Raw genomic sequence first — 11,059 nt, 5'->3', positions numbered from 1 at the left:
TTTTTTTTGTTGAGATATGGTTCCACTTTATAAGTATTGTATAATCAGATAACCTTAAAATGTTTGTTCCATCCAAGGTCTAAAATATCGAGAGTTTCGGAAATATCGGTGGTCCAAAAACATGGATATATCAATGAAAATATTGAGGAAATATCAATATCGATAAAAATTTAATAAAATCACAAAATTTGTTATTGAAACTTTAAAGGATGTTTACTTAGTCAATTGTTTATTATTTTATCACAAAAAATTGGAAGGAAATGTATGGCATGGTGAGTTTGAGTGATTTAAGTTGATTATGTAGCGACCTGACAAACATTGTAACTTTAAAAAATATGTAATAATTAGTGAAAGAAAATTAAACACACCATAAATTTTTAGTTATAATAATTTACTACAATATATTACACTTGATATATATGATCAGATATATGAGCTTGACAAAAAAAAAACAAATAAAATGTACGAGTAACTTAATACCACATAGAAAGAATTCCTATTAATGTTCAAACTTAGTATCACGTATAATGTACAATATTAAAACTCAATAGTGAATAATAATACAACTCCATAAATATATAACAACAACAAAAATTTCAACTCCATAATTAAATAATAAATAACATTAGACATATGCCTAAATTTATTCTTACCCCCCTTTCTCCCAAAAAACACTCTTCGAGCCTTTTCCACTTTGAGGGGGGAAGAAGCCATTGTTCTTCCCCCCCTCTCCCCTCTTCTCTTCGTCTCTTCCTCCTTTCACCTCTTCCCCCATTTTCAGAGACAAAGGGTTTTCCCTATTTGTCTTAGTTTTGATATGATTTTCATCCAACCATTATTGGCGGCTGCGGCTCAACGTACGATCTTCACCTGCATTTCGACGTCGAATCTCCACCACCATGTTTTTTGCAATTTCTTTATGTTTGGAATAAGTTGCAGAGACTCTTTGGGTTCTCTGTGTAGTTTTCACCTCTCCTTTTGTGAGAGTTTTTCATATCTCCTTTGTGAGAGCTTTTCATCTCTCATTGGTGAGAGTTTTATTTGTATTGTTATGGCTTGGTTTTTTCAAGCTTTATCTCTTTTTTATTATTCTAAGTTTGCAATCTTAGTTGGGATGCCTATGCCCGAGTTTCTTCGATCCTACCTGATCGTTAGTGGAGAAACACCATATTGTCTTAATTTTGATATCAAACCGCTCCGTTATTGTAATGGCCCTTTTTATTTGGCTTTTTTTTAGTTTTTGTGTATTATTGAATGCAATCATAGAATTTCTCAAAAAAAAAAAAAAGATAAATTTTTTTATACGGAAATTTATCCTAGATAATATTAGCTTGCAGACATTTTAAAGACTTTATAAATATTACACGCCGTAGATATGTTCACAAACTCATCCGCAGTGGGTTGGATAAAGCTCAAAAGGTGGTTGGGAAAGGGAGGGGTTTGAATCCTTCTGTGCGCAAGAGCGTGATTTCTCAACATTTCATTTATTTTTCGGTACACACAGACAAGTACAAGTCTAGATCGATCTTTGAGTAGCTTCCCAAAATAATAATCTTCTGATACACCAAAAAATAAAATCGACAAAATGCAGAAGATAAAGAATCACGCAAGTTTCACTCCCAAGTAGCCAACCTTCGGAAAAGTTTTCGGTTTTGAACAAAGACAGGAAAGTCCATAGGCTTGCAAGAAATCGTGCCACAACATAACCCATTTGTCACCATCTATAAACAAGTTAAACAAGGTAACGTGGATGGCATGTAGGCTGTAGATATGAACCCAAAAAATACAAACCCCACCTCCAAAAATATATACAACTTCTAACAAGAATGTCATCTTTTCCCCAGATTTTATGTCTAAAGCTATAAAGTTGAGACCCCGGCCAATATGGCAAGCTACGTACTCATCTTCATGTAGAGCTCTAGTGCCAATCAATCCCTACCAACCAAAATTGTCTATAAAGGGTATGCTTTGCATTGATCAAAGCAATCAAACAGCTTCATCTCCCATAATTCTCTAAACCCATTTTCCTTAAACTCCAACATTTCTTGATTCAAATTAGGGAATCTTTGTTAGAGTGATTGATTAACATGAGGAAGTTCATCTTGGTTGCTCTATTTTTGGCTCTGGTTATTGGCCTGGCTGAGAGCTTTGAGTTTCAGGAGAAGGACCTGGCCTCTAAAGAGAGTCTCTGGGGCTTGTATGAGAGGTGGAGGAGCCACCATACAATTTCCCATGACCTCGGAGAGAAGGAAAAGCGCTTCAATGTCTTCAAGGAGAATGTGAAGCATGTGCACAAGGTGAACCAGATGAGCAAGCCTTACAAGCTGAAGCTGAACAAGTTTGCAGACATGACCAACCATGAGTTTGTGAGCTCCTATGCTGGCTCAAAGGTTAGCCACTACAGGTCTTTGCATGGCAGCCGAAGGGAAACTGCCTTCACACATGAGAACACTGACAATCTTCCACCAAATGTTGATTGGAGGAAGAATGGAGCAGTCACTGGAGTTAAAGACCAAGGCAAATGCGGTAAGTCTCAGATATACGTACATGACCAAAGATTTTCATGTGACAATTTTCATTGAAATATTTTGAAAGTTTATGCAAATTTTGTGTTACGATTGCTGGTTGATGGGGAAAATATGCAGTCCATTTCATGAATAAATGTTACAACTTTCATGTTGATCAAAATCAAGAGATGATTAAAATTTACTGCATGTTGTTGATGTTACAGGTAGCTGCTGGGCATTTTCAACTGTAGTTGCAGTGGAGGGTATCAATCAAATCAAAACCAAGGCCCTAGTCTCTCTGTCTGAGCAAGAGCTGGTTGATTGCAATAGAGACCCCAACGAAGGGTGCGACGGTGGCTTGATGGAAAAGGCATTTGATTTCATAAAGAAAAATGGCGGCATAACAACAGAGCAGAACTACCCATACAGAGCCAGTGATGGGCCTTGTGACTCAACCAAGGTGAAGAAAGAACCAACTATAATTACCCCACATCAATAAAATATCACGTTCCTTCATGCATGTGAAAAAAAAATGGGCATGCTTTGTTTTGGTTCTTGCAGATGATGAATGCTCCTCTGGTGCAAATTGATGGCTACGAAAACGTACCCGAAAACAACGAAAATGCCTTGATGAAAGCTGTTGCAAACCAACCTGTATCTGTTGCAATAGATGCTGGTGGCAGAGACTTCCAATTCTACTCAGAAGTATAAAAATACAACTGCTTTCAAATTAGTTAACTAAACACAAGGATGAGAGCTAAATCATGGGTTAATTAATTTTTGCAGGGTGTGTTTAATGGGGACTGTGGAACAGAGCTAAACCATGGCGTGGCAGTTGTGGGGTATGGAGCAATTCTGGATGGGACCAAGTACTGGATTGTGAAGAACTCTTGGGGAGAAGAGTGGGGAGAAAAGGGATACATAAGGATCCAACGTGGAGTTGATGCAAAAGAAGGGCTGTGTGGAATTGCAAAAGATCCCTCTTACCCCATGAAGTCTTCCCCAAGCAACACAAAAAGAAGAAGCTCCTCCTCCTTCAAGGATGAACTCTAAAGCTCTATGCTATGTGCTGCTGCTACGCATGATATAGTATAGTTTAGTAGATTTCGTTTGCCAATTTAGTTATCAGTGATCAAGCTTTGTCCTAAAAGAGGCATATGAATCTTAGGTGCTTATATATACAGTGTGTAGATGAAAATAAATGTTGGTTTGATGCTGAAATATGAAATAAAAGGCTGAGAGTTTGATGAACATGTACATGGTTATGTGATCAAAGAATTAGCACACAGGCTTCGCTCTGAATTTTATTTATTTATTTTTATGGGCCCAGCTAGCTAATTTAGCCTGTTCATGTTTTTGTTTGAGTTCAAAATCATGTAGCAAGTATTGTTTGATCCAATCCATCCATAAAGGACAACTACTGCAACAAATTAGGTCCACTCTTCCAACTGACCTAAAATGAGTCTATCGGTCGACAAACCTATGCCACCACAATAAAACTAGACACACCTAATTATGTATTGAAACTCATAACAAATATATCAAATTCATCACAAGTCGTTTTAGCTATCCGCATGAGTCGAACATGAGAAGACAAATACCACTAAAGGAAAGCTCACTAATTTATGGTCAATTAAGGATTTAAATGCATATCTTAATTACCATGTGATAAAATTAAAAAAAATTGGACGCTGTTTAAGCTTATATAAAGACAGTCATCATCCTAGATCCTAGAAAATGTAAACGGCCGTACAAGTGTTTTTCTGAAGTTGTGCATCGTATCAAGTGTTAATCTTATAAATTAAGGAAACAAAAAAATAGGTTATTGGGTTCCAAAACAGATTCGATTAAATTAAGAAGATAGGTGTTGAAGAGGCCAACCCTGTGGCCTTGATCAGCTCAAAAAGACTCACAGGGCCGCACGCATGCCACAGTTTCCATAGGACCATGGTGGGCTGCCAAATCTTTGACCATCTCTGCTACCGGCATTTCCCTGTTCCCGGTCAACAAAATCCCTAAACTAAGTCTAAACAATTACAACAAAATATACAAATTTCCCTCAGAAAAACAGTCTCGGTTGCCGCAAATCATATATACTTGGGAAAGGACAGAGAATCACCTTCATGCAACCTTTTGTAGTTGTAACTTGTAGCTCTAGGCTCACTACTTTTGCTGTTAATTATAAATTTTGTGTGCTTCAACTGGATCTTTGTCGGCCTTTAATTGTGATGAAGACCTGTAATCCTATGCTTATATCAGTATGGGCTACATTCTCTCATTATTACAATTATAATACGAAAGAACCTAAAGAATTACGAGGACAGCAACATAATTACCCCTCTCACAAAGGCCTCTCTCTTTAACTCACCATGGTCCGGTGATGGGAATTTCCATTGAATCTTTATTGATTTTGATCCAACTCACATCATCCTCCCCGTCTCGGCCAACTCTTTCTCTATATGATTCTCGTTTGCCTCAAATCTCAACCAAATTTGTACAATGAATGTATCTCACACTTTGCGATCTTAGATTGTGTTTGTTGATATAAGTAATCAAGTTTTTAATTCGAATTAAGTTGTAGCACTTCAATATGATTTTGTTGTCTCCTAATGAGAGTTTTAGGTTTATTTTTGTGTGTGTTCTGAAAGTTTGTCCTGCATGCATTCATATCATATGCATGAATTGGTCAAAACGCAGAGTTTATGCACAACACAAACAATACGAGGTAAACAAGTTGGGGCAAAGACAGCGAGGGATGCGCACACACAACACCACACCACATATGGCACCCAGAGAGGGTACTACGTGGGGGGCATCGGGTGGTCCATGTGTCAAATCCCCAGAGCATCAGAGAAAAAGCATAAAGAGACGGCCAAAGTCTGAGCCTGACAAACAGGAAGTGGAGGAAGGACGGAGCGGAGGGAGGAGGCCCACAACAACAACAACAAGAAGACATGGGCAGCAGCATTAAATGGGCGGTCACTCTTTCTCCCATCTCCTAGCTATATATATATATATACTGTGTACAAAGTGGAGACCACTGTTCAAATCAAAGGATATGTAGTGGAGGACAAACATGCTCTCTCTCTCTCTCTCTCTCTCTCTCAAGAGTCAAAACTAATGGTCCGATGGGTGTGGCTCTCACTGGCTCTGGTACCGTAGCACATAGCCTTGAATAGGAATGGGAATGGGGACAAGGACAATAAGGCTTTTCATTCAGTATATCTGATGACGTGGAGGGGTGAGAAATTTAAAGTGACCTGCCACTCTGCAGTTGCAACCCTACTAGCACAGCTCCTGCTGCTGGTACGGATGAAGGTCAAAGGCTCCACTGCCACCTCATCTCCCGCACTTTCCCACGTGGCATCGGATTCTTACCTGTCATCAACTTGACGACGAGGAGGATGAAGAGGAAGAAGAGAAGCAAAGCCTCCCTCTCTTTCTATATATATGTCTATGAATATCTGTGGTAACCGGGCCAGAGAAAAACTCTCAAGGCAAAAAAAGATGGCCTATTGCAGCGAAAGTGATGTGTTTTAAAAAGAAAGAAAGGGCAGGCTTTTAGGCTTTGTGGTGCTCGTTACGAGGACATATATAAACATTCTCATGAGTCATGTTGCCTCCCTCAACAGTATATTGAAGCCATAAAAAGTACTATTCCCTTTTACTCAATCAATCTCCTTTTCTTTTTTTATACCAAAACTAACAAATAATAAAAATAAAAACCATAACAACATATATATACACATTCAGTTCTTAAACTTGATGTAATAAAGTTACACCAAAATCTAAGCATACCTCGTATGAAATCTAATGCTACACATTTTGCAGATCGTAAATTAATGGAGATAGAATAATAATCCACCTAGTTTGGTCTAATCTATACTCTATTGAATTATGCTTGTTAATTATTGTTCATACCAGCCAGCCAAGTTCGGCGGTAGCAAGAAAGACTTCCATCAAAAAGAGATAACACTTCAACGTTGCATATCATTATTGGCCGCGCCATGAGGCAACGAATAGAAACAACTATGTTTTTCTCCAAGTTAGGAACCTTCATTCCAACATTGAATTATAGCAAGGTCTCAAAAGTTTAACTTGTATCATTTGAATTGTCTAGCCTTGGTTCTAAATAAAACCTATACATGATTCCAATTAATAGAAATAAATGATATTGAACAAGCATTTGATTTTGATGAATTAGATCTAATTAATTGCAATTTTGAACAACGGGGAAATACCACATCAAATATACGTTGTTGATGGATCCACAACATCTGTACATAATTTTGTACGTGTCCGCTCAACAAACAACTTAGCATTTCTGTCATGCATCTGACATGGCAAGGACAATTCAACGGGCATTTCTCGGTCTCTTGTGTTCCGTGGATCTTTGAATTTTAACGGTGAAAAAAAAAACAATTGAATTTTTACAGTTGAATATTAATGTTCAATGTACATACATTTTCATGCGTTAAAAATATGTTTATCCCACCCATCATCCAAGAATTTAAATTTGCTTAAAATAAAAAGAAAAGAGGAGGAAAAATTATACTAGAAAACTACAATCTGTAATTAGCAAAATTAACAAGAAACTCTAATTAAACACTAGGATTACATTTTTCCTAAAATACAAACACAGCACAAAGTTGACACAACTAGTCAAATTTGAAAAAGAAAAAACAAGAACAAGAGAGAGAGAGAGCGAGAGAGAGCAGTAATAAATGGAAATGATGGAGGCTGGTTCTGGTGCAGAACTTAAGCGGAAGCTAATCTAGAGGGAGGGAGGCAGGTAGCTATAAGATCAGAACAGATCAATGTGAGATTTGCAGACTGAAACTGATGAGACAGACAGAGATATACATGGAGGCCAGGGTGGAGGTTTTTATATTAATATTATTAGAGGGTATTATAGGTATAGCCTTTTATTTCTAGGGAGGCGCTAGCTGTCTGTCTGTCTCGTTCGTCGTCATCATCATCATCATCATCATCGTCGTCGTCGTCGTCGTCGTCGTCAGGCATGAAAACGCCGCCGCTTCGACTGCTGCCTTCGTCGTCGTCGTCAGAGTCGCAGGTAGACACGGGCGCGTCCATATCATGGTCGTGTTGATCGTGAAGATGAGGTGGCACTGGCGGGACCAAGAGAGAAACGGGGGAGGACGAAGAGGAGTTATTAATATTGTTATTAAGGGTTTGGGCGCCAACAATGGGAAGTGGGTGGGTGAGTTGCCGCCCGTCCCGAGGCGGTGAAAACACCACTGGCAGGTAATGCTCCATCTCGCACGGGAACTTCGAGTTCTTGAAATGCTCTTTCAACGCTTCCAAACCCTTCAAATTATAATAAATAATTCCACTTCATTTAATTTCCGTTTCCATTTCCATATAATTTAATTACTCTCTCTCTCTCTCTCTCTCTCTCTCTCTCTCTTTACTTACTCCAAAAATACAAATACAAATGCATTGCATTTAATTCATTTAATGAAAATGACCAAAATTAAAAAAGTACCTGAACTCTTGCGTAGGTGACTTCGCAGATTTTTCTGGAATTGAAGACCTCCCAATGCTGAAGATGGAAGGCCTTGTACAGCCTCCACGTTGCCTCCGGCGACGTCATGTTCACAAACCCGTATCCCACATTGCACTTGTTACTGTTCATTCCCCCAAACAAACACACACCCACATATAATTTGTAACAGAATTTTAAAATCAAATCAAACTTCATTGAAAATTTAAAAAAAAATCATACTTGAAATCAATGGGAAGATAAACGAAATCGTAGGAGGAGAAAGGCTGCTTCTGCTGCTGCTGCTCATCATCATCACCATCATCAACGCCGCCATTGGCAACAATCTGCTCGTTGCAGTGAATACAGTGGTTGTCCAGCATGTTCAATAGTAGCTTCTGACTGCCACACCCCGCCACCCACACAAAATTACAATTTCATTATTCAAACAACTCAGAACAACATAAATAATTATGAATCACCCAAAACTATGTTACCTGTACTTATTGGGAATGTTCTTGATCATGACGGTGGTCCTCGTATCTGCGCTGCTGGATTCCGCCATCGCTTCTTCTTTTATTAGAAATTTAGAGTCCATCTTCTTCCCTTGCCTTCCTTTCCTTCCCCTACTGCTCTTCGCTTGCTGCGGCCGCGGTGGACTCATAACAACCTGGTTCTGGCTGTTTTGGCAGCTCTTCTTTGAAGACGAGCAAGACCTTATCGGCTGCCCCGGTACCAAATGGCTCTCTTCAACTGCACCACCCAAATTCAAACCTCCCATTTGAGCTTCAACGCTCGATGAATTCGACCTCCTCAAGCTCCCATTAGCCCCCACATTTCCCTTGCTGCTACAAATATTCGTTGATTTGTTCCTACTCGATGGAAATTGGATTTGTGGCGAGAGGCTAGCGTACAAATGGGGCGGCGGCGGTGCCATGTTCAAACTGTTGGGCCGTCTTGAGAATTTTCCGACCAGTTCCCGCGACGGAGAAGGCGGATAACTAACTAGAGCGTTGTTAGAATGAAGGGGTGCAATTATATTGGTAGGCGAGACCAGCGTTCGGGTGGTGTTTCCCACCGCATTCAAGTACTTCCTGCTGTGGCCTCCGGGTCGACTGAATTCGATGACAACTGGTTTGCCGTTGATTTCTTTTCCGTTCATTTCCTTGAGAGCTTTCGCAGCATCTCTCACGTCGAAGAACTCGATGAACCTTTGGTGCTTTTTCGAAGGCGTCTCTCTCAATTCCTTTACAGGCCCTGAGGAACATGTAAACACACAGCCAATTATGAAAAATTGAAACAAAAAGAGAAGAATCTAGGGCACCATGTGCCTATTGCGCATGGAAAGTGGGAGAAAGAGACCCATGAGAATTAAAAGCAAGCTTCCCCACATGAATATAGACACCCAAAAAAAAAAATTCTGAAAGCAAAACAAACAGAAGATGAAAGAGACTAGCGGCTGTTAGTATTACCAAAAGCTTGGAAGGTGTCTTTGAGAGTGGAGGTGGTGACCGCCGAGTCCAAATTGAAAATCACGATGGTGCCTTGGTTATGGCCGTCCGGAACGGCTTTCAAGGCCGGAATCACGAACTGGGCCCACACGGGTTGACCAGCGATGAGCCCACGACCCGGAGTAACCGGAAGAAGCTGGCTAGACAAATTATTGGGCGGCAGCGGAGGCGGAGTGTTGGGGATGAAAGTATAGGAGGCGTAGTTGTTGCGAAGCCTGACCTGCTGCTGTTGCATGTTCTGCTCCCGAAACTCCCTCAAGGCCCGCTCTGCATGCCGCAGATCGTAGAAATGGACGGTCACGATCCCTTCGCACACCCTCTCCATCTGCACCCACCTCACCTCCCCGAACCCCTCCACCTCCCTCCTCACCGTCCCCTCGCTCACGTCACTCGGCACCGAGCTCAACAGCACAGCCCGCGTCGCGGCCACAGATGGAGGTGGAACCGGCGTGCAAACGGTTGGCGCGGCACTAGCATACGCCGGGGACGCAGCGTACTGCGCGTACGGTACGACTTCGCTGATTGGCGGGTACGGATAGAAAACCTGGTGCGGAGGCGGTGGTAGCGGTTGCGGTGGAGGAGGCCCGAAGAGGGTTAGTTGGTTCGGGTTTCTGGGTATGAACTCTTGGGCTCCCGGGTCCAGGCTTCCCGGAAACCGGACATGACCGGTTTCTGCCATGTTGGGGGATTTCGCTAGTCGGAAAACCACTTGGGGAAAGTGTAAATAAGGAAACAAGTGGTTTTCCGGTGAAGTGAAGAGTGGGAGGATTAGTTGGTTTTCAGGCACTGGTCAAGTTCATGGCTCATCTTCCCGAGTAATACAGTACACCTCTCTCTCCCTCTCTCTCTCTCTCCAGCTTTCTCTCTCTGTCTTTCTGTCTTTCTGTCTCTCTGTTTGAGTCTTCTGTGTGGAAAATGGCCTGGCCTGTACTGTGATTTTAATTGTAGCTACGCATAGTAGAAAAAGCAGGCATAACAGCACAGATGAATTTTCGCTTGGCTTTTTTCCTTTTCCCCTACTTTCTTTTTCAAACCGAAGTTGCTAAAAATGTAATTTTGCCATCTAAACAAGTCGGAGAAATTACAATACTACCCCAGTGTTATTAATGGTGTGTTTACTGATAAAGAAGTGGAATTCTCGTTGAAAATTGAATTCCAACTAAAGAAGATTCTTGTTGACCAAAAAAAAATACTATAGAAAATTTTTGTGTTTACTTCACATCAAGAAATTAAAAGTATTTGAGGCCCACAAAAAATTAGAAATTGAATTCCTAATTTTGGAGGAATTCAGTTTTTGGGTGAGAAGTGATATTTTAATTCCTAGAGAATTAACCAATTAAGAATTTATCTTTTTTATTCATTATATTCTGACATAATTTTAAAATTTTAAAATTCGTCATCTACTTAAACTCAACAACAATGACATTTCAGTAATTAATATCACTCATATCCTAATTCTATATAATTTAGTAAACAACTTCAATAGAAATTCGAAATCTAACTATCCTCAATTTATATGATTTAGTTCAATAAAAAAG

At 40.2% G+C, this 11,059-nt stretch overlaps 2 protein-coding genes across 2 annotated transcripts; one reads left to right on the top strand and one right to left on the bottom strand.

Annotated features, from left to right (window-relative positions):
* The first annotated feature begins 1,922 nt into the window (after positions 1–1,922).
* Positions 1,923–3,698, top strand: LOC117614684 (vignain-like). The gene is made up of 4 exons (XM_034343571.1): positions 1,923–2,526; positions 2,732–2,967; positions 3,069–3,212; positions 3,294–3,698. Exons 1-4 carry the CDS (start codon positions 2,088–2,090, stop codon positions 3,558–3,560), a joined length of 1,086 nt encoding a protein of 361 aa, XP_034199462.1. The 5' UTR covers positions 1,923–2,087; the 3' UTR covers positions 3,561–3,698.
* Positions 3,699–7,059: 3,361 nt separating this feature from the next.
* LOC117625411 (protein terminal ear1) lies at positions 7,060–10,522 on the bottom strand. The gene is made up of 5 exons (XM_034356997.1): positions 9,483–10,522; positions 8,508–9,267; positions 8,254–8,412; positions 8,014–8,155; positions 7,060–7,835 (listed from the first exon to the last, which is right to left on the bottom strand). Exons 1-5 carry the CDS (start codon positions 10,198–10,200, stop codon positions 7,407–7,409), a joined length of 2,208 nt encoding a protein of 735 aa, XP_034212888.1. The 5' UTR covers positions 10,201–10,522; the 3' UTR covers positions 7,060–7,406.
* Positions 10,523–11,059: the final 537 nt, after the last annotated feature.

The sequence above is a fragment of the Prunus dulcis genome, chromosome 1 (genome assembly GCF_902201215.1).
Source record: "Prunus dulcis chromosome 1, ALMONDv2, whole genome shotgun sequence".
Classification (NCBI taxonomy): domain Eukaryota; kingdom Viridiplantae; phylum Streptophyta; class Magnoliopsida; order Rosales; family Rosaceae; genus Prunus; species Prunus dulcis.
The sequence above is the reverse complement of the archived record's forward strand: the minus strand, read 5'-3'. Positions and strand labels throughout refer to the sequence as shown.

Bases quoted from the DNA above. Each gene is read 5' to 3' on its own strand.
- LOC117625411 (XM_034356997.1), bottom strand. From the start codon at position 10,200: ATGGCAGAAACCGGTCATGTCCGGTTTCCGGGAAGCCTGGACCCGGGA. The intron at 9,268-9,482 runs GTAATACTAACA...CATGTTCCTCAG, and splicing joins AGACACCTTCCAAGCTTTTG to GGCCTGTAAAGGAATTGAGA. The intron at 7,836-8,013 runs GTACTTTTTTAA...TATAATTTGAAG, and splicing joins TCACCTACGCAAGAGTTCAG to GGTTTGGAAGCGTTGAAAGA.
- LOC117614684 (XM_034343571.1), top strand. From the start codon at position 2,088: ATGAGGAAGTTCATCTTGGTTGCTCTATTTTTGGCTCTGGTTATTGGC. The intron at 2,968-3,068 runs GTGAAGAAAGAA...TGGTTCTTGCAG, and splicing joins GGCCTTGTGACTCAACCAAG to ATGATGAATGCTCCTCTGGT. The intron at 3,213-3,293 runs GTATAAAAATAC...TAATTTTTGCAG, and splicing joins ACTTCCAATTCTACTCAGAA to GGTGTGTTTAATGGGGACTG.